Source organism: Psittacula echo (assembly GCF_963264785.1).
Source record: "Psittacula echo genome assembly, chromosome: 5".
Lineage (NCBI taxonomy): Eukaryota > Metazoa > Chordata > Aves > Psittaciformes > Psittacidae > Psittacula > Psittacula echo.
Window position 1 is genome coordinate 38,445,159 of NC_137739.1, and position 20,675 is coordinate 38,465,833.

A 20,675-nucleotide genomic window follows, 5' to 3' on the forward strand; every position below is an offset into this window, starting at 1 on the left:
GTGACAAGACACTAATGGAAGCAATTGGAATGACTTCAGTGTTGCTGTGCATTACATACAGTATAAGCAGCCTTTTGAATGGGTATTATGTATTACAGGGTATTTAGTTATAATCAACCAGTTCAACATGAAGTTTTATGCATAATATGGAACTATCTTGTTTGGTTTTAAAAAAATATTGTTGCTGTTACATATTGCAGAATGTTCTGACCTCGTCAGCAAAGCAAAGCTACAATGCTTTTAAAAAGAAAAATACGGTAAATCTGAAGCTTGTTATCTGCAGTATGTTCCGAGGTTTGAAGTTGGATTGTGCTGGTAATGCTTTAAGCACCATAACATTTGTTTGGCCTCTGTGAAGACAGCTAATAACATCAAATATAGAAAATAGGCCAGTTCAAATTATAAACAAGTTGCAGTAGCATCTCAGTTGGCAGTGTCAGTTGGTAGTGTTTAAAAAACGAATTATTAGCAGCAATGTGTGATCTGGGGTTTTTTTCTTTCTTTTCAGCAGTCAGTGCCGTATGTTTCTGCTGCAGTGACTGCAATTTACAAAGTGAGTGTTGCCTTTACTGCCTACAGATACATGTTTTTGAAAACCAAGGTAGTATATTTTGTAAAGATGCCTAAACTGTGGAAAATGATTAGAGGGAACCACAAAGCATGACTTGTCTTCAGTCTGGTTCTCATTTTGTGTCTTCTGTAGGTTTAGCTGAAGCCTGGCATCTAAGAGCTCGGCACACATTATTGGGAGACTCACAGGATGAGGCGTTATGACCTCTTCCCTACACCACCATCAGGCAAATTGATGAGAGTTACCCTCTGTGGGAGCTCTGCTGCACAATGGTTTGCTCTTATCAACTGAGCCATCATCAGCCTCTTGTCTCTGTTGATTTCTAATGGCAGGGATCACTACAAATAGACTTGCCCACCTTTTATCTTTCTTAAAAATCAATGTTCTATTAACACATTCATCACTCAGTTATGCTGTTTTTCCGCGGTGAAAACTCTGAGTTGTCAGCAGGAGCACCTGTGCGTATGAACTTTAAACTATGGCAAGAACTAATGCTGCATCTAACCTGGAATCATGTCCATGCAGGTAAGAAAGGAACAGAGTGGGAGAGAGGGAAGGATCAAACATACAGCATCTTCCAAAGAGCAGGCCTGTTGACAGGTCAGCCTGGGCTCAGAAAGCAGAGAGCATTGAGACTATGGTGGCTGTAACACCAAGAGTAGGTCTCCTGCGTTGGGGTACAGGGTGCCTGTGTGTGGCCTACTCACTTATTTTAAGCTTTGTCTTGGATTCAGGTGCATTAATATTTCTCAAGGCTTGTGAACATGGCAGTAAAATCCTTTAGTGGTGGTGAGGTAGCTGTGATAGTGAGTGATTGGGAAGCCACATAAAACACACACAAGTAATGCATTACTTTCAGATTGGCCTGCGCAGCTAAATGCCCGATGCTACAGATAGGCACCATGCATAAAGGTGGAGGGTAATGGTTTTGGAAGACACTTGCTGTTCCACACACCAGACTCTCCGAAGCACTTTCGCACAAAACATTGAGTAGTTCATGCCTGAGGGTGAGAACACTGCAGGAAATCAGCAAAGAGGAAAAAAATACCCCAAAACCTAAGCAGTGAGAGTAGTATTTGTCAATGTTGCAGGTCCAGGAAAGATTTAGTTACAGGTGTCATGGAGAATAGTCTGGGCCTTGGCAAGTTCAGCTTTACTGATGGAAATTGCCTTTAAATCAAAGCAAGCAAAATGTCACTCACAGCTGAGACCTGCAGTTGTAAGCACTGAAGGTACAGGGTAACTTTCTTTTTCCTAAATTTGATGCATGCTTCTCATCTGTCACAGTAGGAATGGCTGCACTGAGCTTCCTGGGAAAACAGGGCACTATGGTTGTCTCTGGTCTGTTGTCAGTGGCCGAGAGGTCCTCAAAGGCTGGCTGTGAGGAGTGGGCCAGATGCATTCCTCTCTTTGTCTGTTCCCTGCTGTGTTCTTTCCCTGAGTGCTTAGCATCTCCCTGTCACATGTGCATTATCTAGGGTTGCTTGCTGATGGGGAGTGATGTGTTTGAACAACAGGAAACATCTGATTCTTAACCTCATCACTACAAGGTGTGCACATAAGGGTACTACATAAATTACTTCAGTTACCAATGGGTGGGGAAATTGGACAATTGGTGGCTGTTTCCTGGCTAAGGAAAGTTCTGATTTCAATTTCTGCAAGTTCCAGAAGGTGTGGGGTAAATTCTAGCCAACAGTCAGGCAGAGGGAGATGGGTCTGAAAAACATAACTGAGAGGTGACCCCAGTTCCAATAGAGAGTGATGTGTCTTGGCCATTGCAAGCATGCAGCCAAGGGGAAAAAAACCCCTAAGCATAAAAACATCTGAAGTTTTAATAACTCTCAAAAGTAAGCAATGTGCAAAAAGATTTTTCTTCAGCAAGGCAAACTCTTGTCATACCTGCAGATGATGATATTCCAAAGTAAATTAATGAAATGGTGACATTCAGGGAAGGAACAGCTGACAGCTTTGTACGGATCTTCAAGTGTGGAAATGAGTGATATTTTTTGGCAGACTAACTTGCAACAGGGAGGATAAAAAATAAAACCATAGTAGAATGACAGAGCGCACTCACAAGTTGTTTACTGAAATGAAGATACAGCTGAAAGTAATTACTTGTTTCCCAGAGGTATAAGTGATAGTGCCTCCTACAAGAAATAATAGTTGGTTATTTCAGTTGGAATGTAAAATGGGATAGAAAGGTTTCCTCTTTCTGAGGTTAGATGCTGGGTATTTTTACCTCCTTTCAGAACATATATATATATATATATGAATGTAATATATATTACATATACAGTCAACCATCTATATGCCACTGGCAATTAATAAGTGAGACAATGTCCAATATTGTTTTCTCTTAACAGCCAGATCTCACTGTACAGATTCTGATTAAAAGCCCAACTTTGCAGCACAAAAGATTAAAAATACTCCTTTAAAATAACATATTTCTGAAGATGATCCTCTCCTGGCCACAAAATCATCTTGAGACACTTGGAGGCAGGGCTGCTTGATCTTGATGTTTTAGCTGTATGCAAACTGTAGTAAAATTACAATTGCATTCTGTGCTAGCTACTCTGCACCTTCTTGCTGAAGAATACTCATTTTCTATGCCCTCTCTTCCAGACCATGGGATGCAGGAAAGCAACCTGGCAGGTTTCACAGAGGTTGCCTCACTGCAATCTTCCTACTATGGGTTTGCAGATCAGCCCCTCATCAGCAGCCTCCTTTGCCTTGCCATAGGCCATGGAAAAGAAACCATTGCTCTTCGGAAGTTTTCTTCTGTTTAGAGACAAGGCTCCTTCTTACCTGCACCAGTTCAAGTACTGACTTTTTCTTTTCTTCCTCCTTCAGTGAAGTGGGATGATTCACAAAATCTTCAGAAAGATAGCATTATACACAGTTTATAGTACAAAGGGGGGGGGGGGGGGAAGGTCAGATGGATGAGCATGAAGGAGATTTCTCCTGTGTCCTTTGGAGGAGGAGCAGAAAGAGTGGAAACAGTATCTATGCACAGTAGGTGTCTGCCTTGACTACCTGACAATACATGGTCATTGCAAAGGTGAGTCCAAGAATCTAAGAAAAAAAAAAACCACAATTGTTTTTCAGTAAGCAAAAACCCCACCACTATTAATTGAAATGAAAAAAAAAAGGAGAGGCAAATGTGCCTACACTGGCTTTGTTCACGCACAGACAGACTCATCACATACTGCTTTTCCTACCGGTTCATGTCCTTTGTTCTATTCCTAGTTTCTGCCTGCCTTTGGTCCTTACCTGTATTGCTGGTTTACAGAATGAACAATGAAGGCATGGAAGAGCTGATTTCTCCATGAAAAGCAGCCTCCAGTTACTGGGAAGAGAGGTATATTGAAAAGAACTGTTCGGATGACTTTTCCTCAAAATTATTTTATAATAGCAACCCACAGCTGTGGGGCTGTGTGGTTATCTCTGTAGCTATTGCTTTGAAAGACAATGACATTCATCCCTGACCCAAAGGATCCTGGGGTTTACTGTACTGTACTTTCCCAAGTGTATGTGTGCACAGGTTTCTATGGGGAAATTACTGGAGACTGTCCATGCATTAATCATAACCATCAATGAATGCCTCATCAACGATATATGTGTCTTTTTCTACTAAGCCTATTCAGCAGGGAGGTAGTAGTTCTTCTCCCAGCCCAAATGCTGACCTGCTGTGCCACCTCTGGTAGATTACTTCATCAGAAAGGGATGTGGAAGAGTGTCATATATTCCTTCCAGTAGAAGTATTTATGTGAACGTACTAAGTAGTTTTTACTATTCTTTTGCAACCCCACTATAAAAAATCGTCATTGAAATAAAAGTTTGCCAGGGAGACATTTTTTTCTATGAATTGTATTTTAAGCATTTAATTTGACCACTTCAGATTTAGTCTTTATATAAATTGTAGTACCTCTTAATGAGTATTTTGAAAGAGTACATGAATAACACACATACTACTTTATAAATAAAGAAATGGTAATAAAGCTGTTACCACCTTCATTTCCTTTTCTTCCACAGTGAAATGAGACTGCTAGGCTTTAGAGTGCTGTTTTATAGTAACCACGTGCCTTTTGAGGGTATTCCCTGAATATTGCCTTCTGCTTCCTAGCAAAGGAACACCTTCAATGACAGCTGCATAATAAAACCTTGGTGGCTGAATTTGTTTTATGAGTTCGAGCATGCATGACTAAAGAAGATTCTTCCATCATGTGTGCTGTATGTCCTCCAAGTTGTCACTGGGTATAATTCTAACTATAAGACTGTTAACATGAAAAACAAAAGCTGTCACATGCTTGGGACCAGAACATCAGTGTAACAGCAACAATAGAGGGAGCCCAATTCATTTTAGATGACAGTGCATCAAAACTTTTGTCATCAATTAGATTTGATCACATAGTTAAAAGACAGGCTAAAAATTCTTTAGTGTTCTAAGGTGTTTTCTCTGTACTTCCCAGCATTTACTGGGAATATTAATTAGCATTTTAAAATTATTTGAAGTGTTTTCTCACACGCAAACTAGCGATGGCTTTCTGTCAGAATTCTGTATTCTCTTAAATTAACCTAAATACAATCAAGGTCAATGAGAAGGCCGACATAGGCTGCTGGGCTTTTAATATATCTTTTAAAGACTCCCTAAATGCTGAATAGATGCTCAATAGCTGTTTCTTAAAGTATGGTAATATATTAACAACAGTCTTACATTGTGTCTCTGTCATACGATCTTGTTGTGCTTATCTATTTTCCTAAGCATATCTGCTTACTATACTGGAAAACAAAACTCAAAACTATGAATTCGAGCCTATGAGCAGTCAGGCATTTGCATTAATAAGTTGTAGCCAATATATGACATATGCCATTTTGCCTCATCTGACATTAGTGGGAACAAGTGGCATGTTGATCCCAGGCTCTCTCTTCTTGCTGCTAGTGGTATACCATGCAAAATTACATACACACAAACCCCCCATGTTCATCTGGAATGACAGGATATTAATTAGCTTAGCAATGCATCCTTCCTTTCTGCTTATGCATTGAGTGTGAAGGAGGCGGAGCTGGAAACTAAAGCTCTGTTTTCACTGCATTCAGGAGTGGGACCTTGGGCACATAAATGCAAGGCTGATGTACAGCCTGAGCTCCCCCAGCACAGCTTTCGCCTGCATACCCTCAGGCTAACGTTTGTGCCACTGCGGCGGCACTACGTCCGCAACCATGGCAAGCTGGTGTAAAGACGCAGGTATGTAAGAGTAAGAGACAAGGTACTACACTGACTGACAACTGATTCTTCTCTGAGCAAAGTTATGCTGGAAATAACTGCAGGTCAAAAATCTGACGGACAAGGCTATGCCCATCTTACCTACCCTATTTCCCAGCAATTAATAGAAAAGGAAGATGTTTCTATTGCCAAGATTGAGTAATAGTACCAACATCCCAGCTTGTAACTCACCCTAGGACTGAGAGAATTGGGTTGAAGACTTAAGTCTATTTTCAGGCTCTCTTAAAGGTAGATATTTAGCCTAAGTAGATGGTCCCCTCTGGAGAATCGCTGGACAAATATAAGTACCCTAAAAGGCAATTCACCCTACTCTGACTACGCTTCTGTCTTTGGAGGGCAGGGACTATCACTCTACTGAATCTAGCCTAAGCCTTAGATAAACCACTTGGTAAAGTGTCTGCTTTTTGTAAGTTCCTCATAAACCAGAAAAAGTGTGCAGTATTCCTAGTTCTGTACTTTGTGCATAGTATTTTAACTAAATTAAAACATAAAAGACCTAAATCTTGCAGAGTTTTACAGTAGTATCATGCAAAATTTGGAATGACTAAATCAGGCTTGGGCAGAGTATATCTGGATCTACAGTTACTTGGTTATAATTAACTAGGATTTGAAAATTGATTGATATTAAACTGTACCTGCACCATAGCTGTGCACAATCCAAAGATTCCCACTGCTAGTAAGTTTTCCTGGAGCCATATTTTCACTGTTTCGTAGCATGGCTGGAAAAAAACAAAACACAAAAGAGTATTGTATTAGCCATAAATGCACAGTTCTACTCCCCTGGGAATACAGCCAGGAAAGAGCCAGATCAGACTAAGCTGCTAGGTAGGTCTGGGTTATCATTTTGGTGCTGGAGCAACTACCATGTATTTCTGGGTTGAAGCTTGGATATGGAGTACTCATTCTAATGACATAAAAGAGTGGACCTCTGAAATGCTGCATGAGCACTGCTCTGTATAAATTAGGCCAGTAATTAAAAAAGAAACCCAAACAACCAAGCAGTGGATTTGAGCCCACTTTGCCCTCTAAAAACCAACCAGAAGCAGCGGAACTTCAGCATGAGCCTTCCATTTTCTCCATGTTTCAGAAAAACAAAATTTTCTTACACTATATATATATGTGTGTGTATAATCAAGTGAGAGCTGCTCAGCAGCTACTCCTGCTGCACACAGGCCCATTTTGTACCATTTCACATAATTTCAAATTGCAGTATGGGCTCTCCTCGAATATCTTCTTCCTCCTTTCAATTCTGCAGTAACTGTAACCTCATGTTCCTGGCCCAGTTTTGGGGAGGGTTGACTTGATCCAAGTGACATCTTTCTTTAAATAATGTGTAAAGAACAAATAATATCTGTAAGACAACCTTGTACAAAAATTGTGCCCTCTGTCTTGTAAATGTACATAGCCAAGAATCATTCAGCCTTAAGTTAGTGGCTTTAACATATGTATATGCTAAAGGAAAACTTATTAATGCTCACCAGAAGACATGGTGTTGACCTGCACTGATCATCTTCATACCTTTATACCCCAAATAAAATAGAAGAATTTTTAAGTTCTTTAATTCAAAATTTAACCTGGAGCTATTTAGGAGGTAGAAGGGAACTAGATCTAAATAGAAGAATTTTTAAGTTCTTAAATTCAAAACTTAACCTGGAGCTATTTAAGAGGTAAAGGGAGCCCTGTTTGGTTGGAAGTCAGCCTGTGCCAGTGAAAATCCATGTATATGAAATCTCTCGAAAGTGGCCAAGAAAGCTTTACTTATTGTCTTCACAAACCTTTAGAACCAGCAAAACTTCCTTATAATTCCACTTCATCAGATGGCCTTACTCCACACTCCTCCCGGGTAATTGCACTACATGTAATTAGCAAAAAGAATTGCTGAGCTAATTTCAGAGAAGAATTTAGGCTCTGACTATCTGCTATGGAAGAATTTTGCCGAAGACATTGTACAGAAATTACCCCATGGAGTATTGAATTTGATTACAGGCAAGTGCAGAAACTCACTGTAAAAAAGAGTGCTGCTGGCAATTCAGTGGCACAATTCCCACCTGCCTGCTGTGCAGTGGAAGCCCCTGAACTGGGGTTCCTGGCAGGAGCAGAGCACTGCAGGGTCACAGAGTCCTCTTGCCTCGCTGCTGCCTGGGCCATGATAAGCTGTGGCTGCAGCTCCAGGGCTTGTGCTCTGCATGTGTGGATGAGCCATTTGCCTTGATCTCTGCCTGATTCCAGTAGATGGGACATTAAAAAGGACAATCCTGTAATTTACTAGCTAGATCTGCTAGACTGTGCTTGTGATCAGTGTTGGAAGGTACAAGTCTGTGATGTGAAACAACAGCTTACAGCCTACTGAAAGGAAAGCCTGTGAAAATAATTAAATTAGCAGTTTCATTGGAGGTCAAAAGCAACAGCTCAACATAAGCCTTCTGAAAGCACCTGATTAAAGATGAGGAAGGGTACATCATACCTTACCATCTGTTTAGGCCTGCCAATGCCCAGGTGCCTGCCCCTTACCTGGGTTGCAAGGCAGCTGCTGAGCTGTTGCTGGAGAGTTACTCACCGCTTTCCACCAGGTCCCTGGGGAGTGGAGCCCACAGTTCTCACTGAATTCTAAGCAGCAGGAGTCCGGCACCCGAGTTGTGTTGTACACTTCAAACCAGTCAGTGTAGTTGGAGACTCCACAGCATCTGAACTGGAAAAAGAAGAACCAAGATGACACTGTAAATATGATCTGGAGTTGGATGTTCAGTGTATTTTGATTGCACCAGCAGAGGCTTGAAATTTTATAGAAATAAAGTATTTATTTCCTCAGCTTTACCCAAATAGACCCTTTTCCCCCACTCTTTTATTATTTTCCAATATGGTCTTGCATGTAGCTAACATTGACACAAGAAGCAAAGGTGCCTATTTGCAATAGCAGGACACTGCAGGAACTGGAACGGGACAACCCCAGCCAAGTACTGAGGTTAAGAGTAGATGTGGCTGAGCAGGATTCTAATGGTGGTTTACAGCTTGTTGTCAGCAAAAAAAATTGTTTAAGATACCGATACAGCACTCAGGAGATGAAGATACTGGGATCTCTATGGCACACTTCTGAAATCATGATTGAAGTTAACAAGGCAAATTATCTCTAAACTGGTAATTACTGATCACCTTGGAAAGACTCAGTCATAGAATCATAGAATAGTTAGGGTTGGAAAGGACCTTAAGATCATCTAGTTCCAACCCCCCTGCCATGGGCAGGGACACCCCACACTAAACCATGTCACCCAAGGCCTCATCCAACCTGGCCTTGAACACCACCAAGGATGGAGCATTCACAACTTCCCTGGGCAACCCATTCCAGTGCCTCACCACCCTTACAGTAAAGAATTTCTTCCTTATATCCAATCTAAACTTCCCCTGTTTAAGTTTGAACCATTACCCCTTGTCCTATCACTACAGTCCCTGATGAAGAGCTGTTGTGGTTTAAGCCCAGGCCGTAAATCAGAACCACACAGTCTACTCCCCACACTCCCCCCCAGAGGGATGGGGAGGAGAATCGAAAGAATGTAACTCCCTCGGGTTGAGATAAAAACAGTCCAGTAACTAAGGTATAACACAAACCACTACTGCTACCACCAATAATAATAATGACAAGGGAAATAACAAGGGAAGAGAATACGATACCACCCACCGGAAAAGAGCCCGATAGAGAAAAGGGACGTGCCCTTCCAGCTAACTCCCAGTTACATCCCTGGGCATGACATGCTGTGGTATGGAATACCTCTTTGGCTAGTTTGGGTCAGGTGTCCTGTCCCTGCTTCCTCCTGGCTTCTCCTCCTCCCTGGCAGAGCATGAGACTCACAAAGTCCTTGGTCAGGGTAAACATTCTGACCAGTAACTGAAAACATCGGCTTTATCAGTATTATTCCCAGGCCGAAAGTCAAAACACAGCACTGCACCAGCTACTAAGAAGGAGAAAAAGTGACTGCTGCTGCTGAACCCAGGACAGTATCCACCCCTTATTCCATACCATTCACGTCATGCTCAGATCCCACATTTTCCATATACCCTCACTCTCATTTCAGTGCACTGTTATCTTAGTGCATGGACCAATTCCTATAAAGCTGCTGAGTCCATTCGGTCCATGATGTTGGGCTCCATCTCTTGTAACAGTCTTTCAGGGCAGGAGAGGCTGTGTGCAGTGTTGGATTGTTGCCTGCTGATGCTGATCATTCCTTTACTGTAGAACTTGTCTGGTTCTATAAAAGTTCATTCTCTGTTGGGATGATGGTTGGAGGGAAGTCAGGGCCAGTCGCTGGTGCCCTGCAGACTTCTAGTTGATGGGCTATAGCAGGCAACAGCGTACAATTGAGTTCATTGGCTGTTTTCCCCTACAATCAAATCCCCTTGAGGTACACATTGGACTTCCCCATCTTCCCGCATTACCCACCAAGTATATCCGGGTCCCTGAGCAAAAGCAATCCCGCGAGTGGGTTTGCCTTTACCTGAAGCAGGAATAACCCAGACTGTCTTCCCCAGCAAATTCTTCATGTGCACCACAGGAACTTTGTCCCCCTCTACAATATGTAAAAGTTCTGACTGTGCTGGACCAGCCCTGTTGGCAGATCCTCTGGTGTTGACCAACCAGGTGGCCTTTGGTAAGTGTGTATCCCAATGCTTGAAAGTTCCCCCACCCATTGCTCTCAGTGTAGTTTTTAACAGCCCATTGTACCGTTCGATTTTCCCAGAGGCTGGTGCATGGTAGGGGATGTGATATACCCACTCAATGCCATGCTCTTTGGCCCAAGTGTCTATAAGGTTATTCCGGAAATGAGTCCCATTGTCTGATTCAAGTCTTTCTGGGGTGCCATGTCGCCACAAAATCTGTTTCTCAAGGCCCAGGATAGTGTTCCGGGCAGTGGCGTGGGGCACAGCGTATGTTTCCAGCCATCCGGTGGTTGCTTCCACCATGGTAAGCACATGGCGCTTGCCTTGGCGGGTTGGTGGGAGTGTGATATAATCAATCTGCCAGGCCTCCCCATATTTATACTTCAGCCATCGTCCTCCATACCAAAGAGGCTTTAACCATTTGGCTTGTTTAATTGCAGCACATGTTTCACACTCATGAATAACCTGGGCAATAGTGTTCATTGTTAAGTCCACCCCTCGATCACGGGCCCATCTATATGTTGCATCTCTGCCCTGACGACCTGAAGTGTCATGGGCCCATCGGGCCAAAAATAATTCACCCTTATGTTGCCAATCTAAGTCCATCTGAGCCACTTCAATCTTAGCAGCTTTATCCACTTGTTGGTTGTTCTGGTGTTCCTCAGCGGCCTGACTCTTGGGTACATGGGCGTCTACATGGCGTACCTTCACTACCAGGTTCTGCACCCGGGCAGTGATATCTTGCCACAGTGCAGCAGCCCAGATGGGTTTACCTCTGCGTTGCCAGTTGCTCTGCTTCCATTGCTGCAACCACCCCCACAGGGCATTTGCCACCATCCATGAGTCAGTATAGAGATAAAGTACTGGCCACTTTTCTCGTTCAGCAATGTCCAGGGCCAGCTGGATGGCTTTCACCTCAGCAAACTGACTCGATTCACCCTCTCCTTCAGCAGTTTCTGCAACTTGTCGTTGAGGACTCCATACGGCTGCTTTCCATCTCCGATGCTTTCCCACAATACGGCAGGACCCATCAGTAAACAAGGCATACTGCTTTTCACTTTCTGACAGTTTATTATATGGTGGGGCCTCTTCAGCACGCATCACCTCCTCCTCTGGTGACATTCCAAAATCTTTGCCCTCTGGCCAGTCCATGATGACTTCTAGAATGCCTGGACGACTGGGATTTCCTATTCGAGCTCGTTGTGTAACTAGTGCAGCCCATTTACTCCATGTCCCATCGGTTGCATGATGCATAGAGGAGACCCTGCCTTTGAACATCTAGCCCAGCATGGGCAACCGGGGTGCCAGGAGGAGCTTCAGTGCCAATCACCTCCGAAGCAGCTCGAACCCCTTCATAGCCTGCCAGTTATCTCTTTCTCAGTTGGGGTATAGGTGGCCTCAGATCCTTTGTATCCCCGACTCCAAAAGCTGAGGGGTCGACCTCGAGTCTCCCCTGGAGCTTTCTGCCAGAGGCTCCAGGTAGGACCATTCTCCCCAGCTGCGGTGTACAGTACATTTTTTACATCTGGCCCAGTTCGGACTGGTCCAAGGGCTACTGCATGAACTATCTCACGTTTAATTTGCTCAAAGGCTTGTTGTTGCTCAGGGCCCCATTTAAAATCGTTCTTCTTCCGGGTCACATGATAGAGAGGGCTTACAATCGAACTGTAATTTGGGATGTGCATTCTCCAGAACCCCACAGCACCCAAGAAAGCTTGTGTTTCTTTCTTATTAGTAGGTGGAGACATTGCTGTTATTTTGTTGATCACATCTGTGGGGATCTGGCGACGTCCATCTTGCCATTTTATTCCCAAAAACTGAATCTCCTGTGCAGGTCCCTTGACCTTACTCCGTTTTATGGCAAAACCAGCCTTCAGCAGGATTTGGATTATTTTCCTCCCTTTCTCAAAGACTTCTTCCGCTGTATCACCCCACACAATAATGTCATCAATGTACTGCAGGTGTTCTGGAGCTTGCCCCTCTTCCAGTGCATTCTGGATCAGTCCATGGCAGATGGTAGGGCTGTGTTTCCACCCCTGGGGCAGTCGGTTCCAAGTGTACTGGACGCCCCTCCAAGTAAAAGCAAACTGTGGCCTGCATTCTGCTGCCAAAGGAATTGAGAAGAATGCATTGGCAATATCAATTGTGGCATACCACTTGGCTGCCTTTGATTCCAGTTCATACTGAAGTTCTAGCATGTCCGGTACGGCAGCACTCAATGGTGGTGTGACTTCATTCAGGCCACGATAGTCTACTGTTAGTCTCCACTCTCCGTTAGACTTTCGCACTGGCCATATGGGGCTGTTAAAGGGTGAGCGGGTCCTGCTGATCACTCCCTGACTCTCCAGTCTATGGATCAGCTTATGGATGGGAATCAGGGAGTCTCGGTTGGTGCGATACTGCCGCCGGTGCACTGTTGTGGTCGCGATTGGCACTTGTTGTTCTTCAACCTTCAGCAATCGCACAACAGAAGGATCCTCTGAGAGACCAGGCAAGGTGGACAGCTGCTCAATTTCCTCAGTCTCCAAAGCAGCAATACCAAAAGCCCATCGGTACCCTTTTGGGTCTTTGAAGTACCCTCTCCTGAGGTAATCTATGCCGAGGATGCATGGAGCCTCTGGACCAGTCACAATGGGGTGCTTTTGCCATTTCCTCCCAGTCAGGCTGATCTCAGCCTCCAGTACAGTCAACTCTTGGGATCCTCCTGTCACTCCAGAGATATAGATGGGTTCCACCCCTTGACAGCTTGACGGCATCAGGGTACACTGTGCACCGGTATCACAGTATCACAGTATGCTAGAGATTGGAAGGGACCTCAAAAGATCATCTAGTCCAATCCCCCTGCCAGAGCAGGAACACCTAGATAAGGTTACACAGGAATGTGTCCAGGCGGGTTTTGAATGTCTCCAGAGAAGGAGACTCCACAACCCCCCTGGGCAGCCTGTTCCAGTGTTCTGTCACCCTCACTGAGAAGAAGTTTCTTCTCAAGTTTATGTGGAACCTCTTGTGTTCCAGTTTGTACCCATTACCCCTTGTCCTATCATTGTTTGCCATTGAGAAGAGCCTGGCTCCATCCTCATGACACTCACCCTTTATATATTTATATACACTAATAAGGTCACCCCTCAGTCTCCTCTTCTCCAAACTATAGAGACCCAGCTCCCTCAGCCTTTCCTCATACGGGAGATGCTCCACTCCCTTCATCATCTTAGTTGCCCTGTGCTGGACTCTCTCCAGCAGGTCCCTGTCCTTCTTGAACTGAGGGGCCCAGAACTGGACACAATATTCCAGATGCGGTCTCACCAGGGCAGAGTAGAGGGGAAGGAGGACCTCTCTCGACCTACTGACCACCCCCCTTCTAATACACCTCAGGATGCCATTGGCCTTCTTGGCCACAAGGGCACAGTGTTGGCTCATGGTCATCCTGCCGTCCACTAGGACCCCCAGGTCTCTCTCCCCTACACTACTCTCTAACAGGTCATTCCCCAACCTATACTGGAACCTGGGGTTGTTCCTGCCCAGATGCAGGACTCTACACTTTCCCTTGTTATATTTCATCAAGTTTCTCCCTGCCCAACTCTCCAGCCTGTCCAGGTCCCGCTGGATGGCAGCACAGCCTTCTGGCGTGTCAGCCACTCCTCCCAGCTTAGTGTCATCAGCAAACTTGCTGACAGTACACTCAATTCCCTCATCTAAATCATTGATGAATATATTGAATAATACTGGTCCCAGTACTGACCCTTGAGGCACTCCACTAGATACAGGCCTCCAACTAGACTCCGCCCCATAGACTACAACTCTCTGGCTTCTCTCCTTCAGCCAGTTTGCAGTCCACCTCACTACCTGATCATCCAGACCACACTTTCTCAGTTTAGCTATGAGGATGCTGTGGGAGACTGTGTCAAATGCTTTGCTGAAGTCAAGGTAGACCACATCCACCGCTCTGCCATCATCCATCCACAATGTTATTTCCTCATAAAAGGCTATGAGGTTGGTCAAGCATGACTTTCCCTTGGTAAAGCCATGTTGACTGCCCCTCATAACCCTCTTATCCTTGATATGCCTTAAGATGGCATCAAGGATAAGGTGTTCCATCACTTTCCCAGGGATGGAGGTGAGGCTGACCGGTCTATAGTTACCCGGGTCCTCCTTCTTGCCCTTTTGAAGACTGGAGTGACATTTGCTTTCCTCCAGTCCTCAGGCACCTCTCCCGTTTCCCAAGACTTGGTAAAGATGATGGAGAGTGGTCCAGCAATGACTTCCGCCAGTTCCCTCAGCACCCGTGGGTGCATCCCATCTGGACCCATGGATTTATGGATGTCCAGATTGCTCAACTGGTCCCTAACCCATTCCTCATCGACTAAGGCAAACTGCTCCATTGACCTGACTTCATCTGAGGTCTCAGGAGTACAGGGCTCTTCAGGACTGCCTCCGGCAGAGTAGACAGACACAAAGAATCTCTACTAGCTTTATACTTCTGTGGGACTGATGTGCCAGGCCATCTGACCCACACAGTCCAGTAAATCCGATTGTTCCCTACCTCCACCTGGCTGGAGGCAGGGCCCCTCTAACAGTCATCACAACGTTGGACACCTAAGTCGTGTTGAAAGGGATTATTCTTCGTTATCACAGCTGCTGGAGTAAAATCAGCTCTTCTGCTCCATCTGGGAACCTGCTCACCAGAGACTGAAGCCGCAGCTCTCATGGGATGATTAGTCTTGATCCTTGTTCCTATTTTCAATTCACGCACCCGTTCCTCCAAAGCTGAAGTAGGTTTTCCATCCCACTTCATCATGTCTTCTCCATGATCCCGCAGGTAAAACCATAGGGTGGCCCGTGGTGTATGCCTTCTATATCTTCTCTCTCGTACAATAGGACGTCTTTTGTTAACAGCTGAGACGTGTGTTGGTACACGTGAGGAGCTGGATAAATCAGATAGATCGTCCCTCAGTTGTTTGAGATCCTGGGACAGTTTTTCCACAGCTGAGATGATGGAAGGGGTGAGATTGTCTTCGAACTCTCAAGAGTTTATGAATCATTTCATCCACTGTTAGTGGTACTATGTCATTCCAGGTTACTGTTGCCAGTGAATGGGCATATGATGACGGTGTATTCCGTGTAAGTTTTCGCCACATGGGTCGTGTACATTCGACTTCATCTGAGTCTATGGGTATATCTCCGTTATTCGGTTTGATGTGATAAATCATCTCTACGATGGCTGATTCCCTCAGAGACTGGATGCCTTTGTCTAAAGTAGTCCACTTGGCCGAACGACTCATAACATCGACCTTGTATGGAAACCTTTCTTTCACAGCTGCCAAGAGCTGCCTCCAAAGACTGAGGGACTTTTTCTCTCTTGCAATTGCTTTGTCAATTCCCCCTTCTCTAGCAAGTGATCCCAGCTGCTTGGCTTCCATACCTTCTAGCTCGTGACCATCGGCCCCATTGTCCCAGCATTGGAGCAACCAGGTGATGATGTGCTCCCCTGGTTGACGAGTAAAATCTTTTCGCATATTCCGTAGCTTGGTTGAGGTCCGAGGTCGAGAAGTCACCTCTTCTTCTTCTTCGTCATGTGATGATGACTCCTGATCAGATGGTGGCCCGGGTGGTGAATACATTGTTTCTTCATCTTGCTTCACCCTTCTTGCCTTTTTTTGCTTTTTCTCTTGCGTACAGGGGCAACCGATATTGGTACGAATTGGTCCTCTGGTTTAGCTGCAGTCATTATCACTGTGGTTTGAGTAGCAACTGTACTTTTCACAGGGGGTGGTGTAGCTGCTGTACTTGTCGCTGGGGTAGCTGCACTGTCTGTTGCAGTCAAAGTTTGAGTAGTGGCTGTACTTGTCGCTGGGGGTGGTGTAGCTGCTGTGCTCGGAGCTGGAGTAGCTGCGCTGTCTGTTGCTTCGCCCTCAGATCCAGGGACATTTTTTCCCTTTTGAAGGTGCTGGATTGTGTTGAACGAGGCCCTGTAAGCATAGGCCAAGCCCCAGCACGTTGACATGATTTGTCCCTCTCTGGTATGACCAGGATGACAACACACCTCATTTAAGTGTTTTACTAATTCTTCTGGATTTTGCACTTGTTTGGTGGTGAAATTCCAAAACACTGGAGGGGCCCACTGACCTAGATACTTGCCCATACTATCCCACACACCCTGCCACTCATGGCTGTCCAGCCTCGGGGAAAATCTCTCGGTCCCCCTATATCGTCATCTAACCCCAGACAAGACCCAAACCTGACTCTGCTTAACTCTTGAGATCAGACATAATGGTTGTGGACAAAACACACTCTGTATGCGTGCCAACATGGTGACCCCCATCACAATCAGCAAACAGGTCTCAACAATATTAAAAGGCCATTCAAAAACTTCAAAACACTCAAACGATGCTGTAAACGGTCTGGGAGGGGCACTGGGAGGGTAAGAGAATGTCTCCTTCATAGGTTGACCACCCAGGAAGGAGAAAAAAGATGTGTAATTGCTAAGCACTTGTATTATAAACTTCCCAAAGTATAAAGGTGGTGACCACACTGGGAACATAAGCCAGACCAGTTTCATGATCAATTTTTCTATTGTATTACAAGTCATTACCATAAAATACAATGAGACAATAACCTTAGCCCAAGCCCCACACTTAAAAAACACTAACACAGCAAATACCGGCTCTAAGTAACCTACGGCATATTGAACCTGTGACATCAAAAACGACAACTTTGAGAGCCAATAAATCAGCATTGTGACGAGTGACTATTAATCCAAAACACTGAATGCTTATCACAAATACGATTAGACACACTCCGGTCAGATCTGTCGTAATCTCAACCCTTCATGCCCCACGTTGGGCGGCAAAAAGAATTGTCGTGGTTTAAGCCCAGGCCGTAAATCAGAACCACACAGTATACTCCCCACACCTGACCCCCTGAGGGATGGGGAGGAGAATCGAAAGAATGTAACTCCCTCGGGTTGAGATAAAAACAGTCCAGTAACTAAGGTATAACACAAACCACTACTGCTACCACCAATAATAATAATGATAAGGGAAATAACAAGGGAAGAGAATACGATACCACCCACCGGAAAAGAGCCCGATAGAGAAAAGGGACGTGCCCTTCCAGCTAACTCCCAGTTACATCCCTGGGCATGACATGCTGTGGTATGGAATACCTCTTTGGCTAGTTTGGGTCAGGTGTCCTGTCCCTGCTTCCTCCTGGCTTCTCCTCCTCCCTGGCAGAGCATGAGACTCACAAAGTCCTTGGTCAGGGTAAACATTCTGACCAGTAACTGAAAACATCGGCTTTATCAGTATTATTCCCAGGCCAAAAGTCAAAACCACAGCGCTGCACCAGCTACTAAGAAGGAGAAAAAGTGACTGCTGCTGCTGAACCCAGGACAAGAGCCCATCCCCAGCATCCTTGTAGGCCCCCTTCAGATACTGGAAGGCTGCTATGAGGTCTCCACGCAGCCTTCTCTTCTCCAGGCTGAACAGCCCCAACTTTCTCAGCCTGTCTTCATACGGGAGGTGCTCCAGTCCCCTGATCATCCTCGTGGCCCTCCTCTGGACTTTTCCAACAGTTCCATGTCCTTTTTATGTTGAGGTCACCAGAACTGTACACAATACTCCAAGTGAGGTCTCATGAGAGCAGAGTAGAGGGGCAGGATCACCTCCTTCGACCTGCTGGTCATGCTCCTCTTGATGCAGCCCAGGATATGGTTGGCTTTCTGGGCTGCAAGCGCACACTGCCGGCTCATGTTCATTTTCTCATCGACCAACACCCCCAAGTCCCTAGCTGTGCCTGGGATTGCTCCGACCCAGGTGTAGGACCTTGCACTTGGCATGGTTAAACTTCATAAGGTTGGCATCTGCCCACCTCACAAGCATGTCAAGGTCCCTCTGGATGGCATCCCTTACCTCCGGCGTATCAATCGAACCACACAGCTGGGTGTCATCCGTAAACTTGCTGAGGGTGCACTCAATCCCATTGTCCACGTCACCGACAAAGATGTTGAACAAGACCGGTCCCAACACCGATCCCTGAGGGACACCACTCGTTACTGGTTTCCAGCCGGACATCGAGCCATTGACCACAACACTTTGTGTGCACCCATCCAGCCAGTTCTTTATCCACCGAGTGGTCCACCCATCAAATTGATGTCTTTCTAATTTAGAGACAAGGATGTCATGTGGGACAGTGTCGAACACTTTGCACAAGTCCAGGTCGATGACGTCAACTGCTCTGCCCCTGTCCATCTGTTTCGTAGCCCCATCCTAGAAGGCCACCAAATTGGTCAGGCAGGATTTCCCCTTAGTGAAGCCATGCTGGCTGTCACCAAGCACCTCCTTGTTTTTCATGTGCCTTAGCATGTCTTCCAGGAGAATCTGCTCCAAGAGTTTGCCAGGCACAGAGGTGAGACTGACTGGTCTGTAATTCCCTGGGCCATCCATTTTCCCCTTCTTGAAAATGGGGGTTATATTTCCCTTTTTCCAGTTGTCGGGAACTTCACCTGACTGCCATGATTTTTCAAATATGATGGCCAGTGGCTTAGCAACTTCATTCGCCAGCTCCTTCAGGACCCGCGGATGGATTTCATCAGGTCCCATGGGCTTGTGTACGTTTGGGTTTTTAAGATGGTCTCGAACCAGATCCTCTCCTTCAGTGGGCCTAGGGTCTTCATTCTCACAGTCCCTGTGTTCGCCTTCCAAGACTTGGGTGGTGTGGTCAGAGACTTTGCCAGTGAAGACCGAGGCAAAGAAGTCATTAAGAACCTCAGCCTTCTCCAAATCCTGGGTAGCCAGTTCTCCTGATAGCTTCCGAAGGGGGCCTATGTTGTTCCTAGTCTGTCTTTTACTCGCTACGTACCTATAGAATCCCTTCCTGTTATCCTTAACATCCCTAGCCAAGTTCAATTCTAACTGGGCCTTAGGTTTCCTCATCTGGTCCCTAGCTTCCTGGACAGCATCCCTGTATTCTTCCCAGGCCGCCTGCCCCTGCTTCCACCTTCTATAAGCCTCTTTTTCCTTTGAATTTTCCTGAGCAGCTCCTTATCCATCCAAGGAGGTCTCCTGGCCCTCCTGCTGCACTTCCTTCTAGTTGGGATGCAACACTCCTGAGCTTGGAGCAGGTGATCCTTGAATAACAACCAAGAGTCTTGGGCCCTCCTGTCCTCTAGGGCTGTATCCCATGGAACCTTACTCAGCAGGCTCCTAAAGAGGCCAAAGTCTGCTCTCTTGAAGTCCAGGGCAGTGAGCTTGCTGCACGCTCTTCTCACTGTCCTGAGGATCTCAAATTCGACCATCTCGTGGTCACTGCAACCAAGGCTGAAGATGCATTTCCTCCTCTTTTTGGTGCAGTTCCTTAATGCCACCATCTGATGCTGCTAAATAGTGGTGCTTTAAGTGTCTACTTTAAGTGTCTGCATATGATGACAGTGTGCAATGACTATGTTAGTGCTAAATCAGGTTTGTTTGATTTTGGTAGCAGGATGCAAGATCTGGGGAATGGCCCTGCAACCATCTTCCCCCTCAGGGAACTGGTATGTTCCTGTGATACAAAATAAGCTAAGACTCGTTACCATATAGATGTATACACCATCTGTCACTCCTGTGCTAACTCCAAAGTATGAATTTGTGGGTATTCAGACACTTTACCAAAATTGAATAAAAGAAGAAAACACTGGGGTGCAGAACTGCTCTCTATTGCCAGTACTTCACACTTATTCAAGACTACACTAGCCACCTACTTAGCCTCAAAATGACTTGCCAAGAAATTTTAAATGTGATTTTATATAAGCCTGTACAGTATTTTTTGCATTCCTATAGAGACTGTTCCTCTTGTTTCTGATAGACTTGTAATCATATAGATGTCTGCATCACCGGGACCAGGGACCTAATTCAGATCCTCATGTCTACACTGGCCCGAGGGAGATTTTTTCCTACGTATATGTATATAAATATGTATAAAATAGTTGCAGAGTCTCTGGGCACAGAGGGGTAGGTGTTTTGAGCGTTTGGACCAACAGAGGGCAGAGGTGTCACACGTTGCCACATGGCATCATACGATTCTTCAAGCACTTGCAGAAAGAAGTCTGCCACAGAGACGTTGCAGTGCTCACAGCACTCACTCACTGGTTTTCTTCTGCCAAGCAAAGGTCGGAAATCTTTCCCGGGCTAACAT

The 20,675-nt window shown here is 45.4% G+C and overlaps 1 protein-coding gene across 14 annotated transcripts in view; it reads right to left on the reverse strand.

Annotated features, from left to right (window-relative positions):
* Window positions 1-3,002: 3,002 nt before the first annotated feature.
* TSPAN4 (tetraspanin 4) overlaps window positions 3,003-20,675 on the reverse strand; it is a gene marked incomplete at its 5' end in the record, with an annotated part of 479,305 nt that continues 461,632 nt past the window's right edge. For all 14 annotated transcript variants that reach the window (XM_080617770.1, XM_080617776.1, XM_080617779.1 and 11 more), the window contains 3 exons: window positions 3,003-3,643; window positions 6,491-6,574; window positions 8,413-8,544. In XM_080617770.1, the coding sequence (XP_080473896.1) occupies window positions 3,575-3,643; window positions 6,491-6,574; window positions 8,413-8,544 (285 nt within the window). In that variant the 3' untranslated portion in view covers window positions 3,003-3,574. The remainder of the gene's footprint in view (window positions 3,644-6,490; window positions 6,575-8,412; window positions 8,545-20,675) is intronic.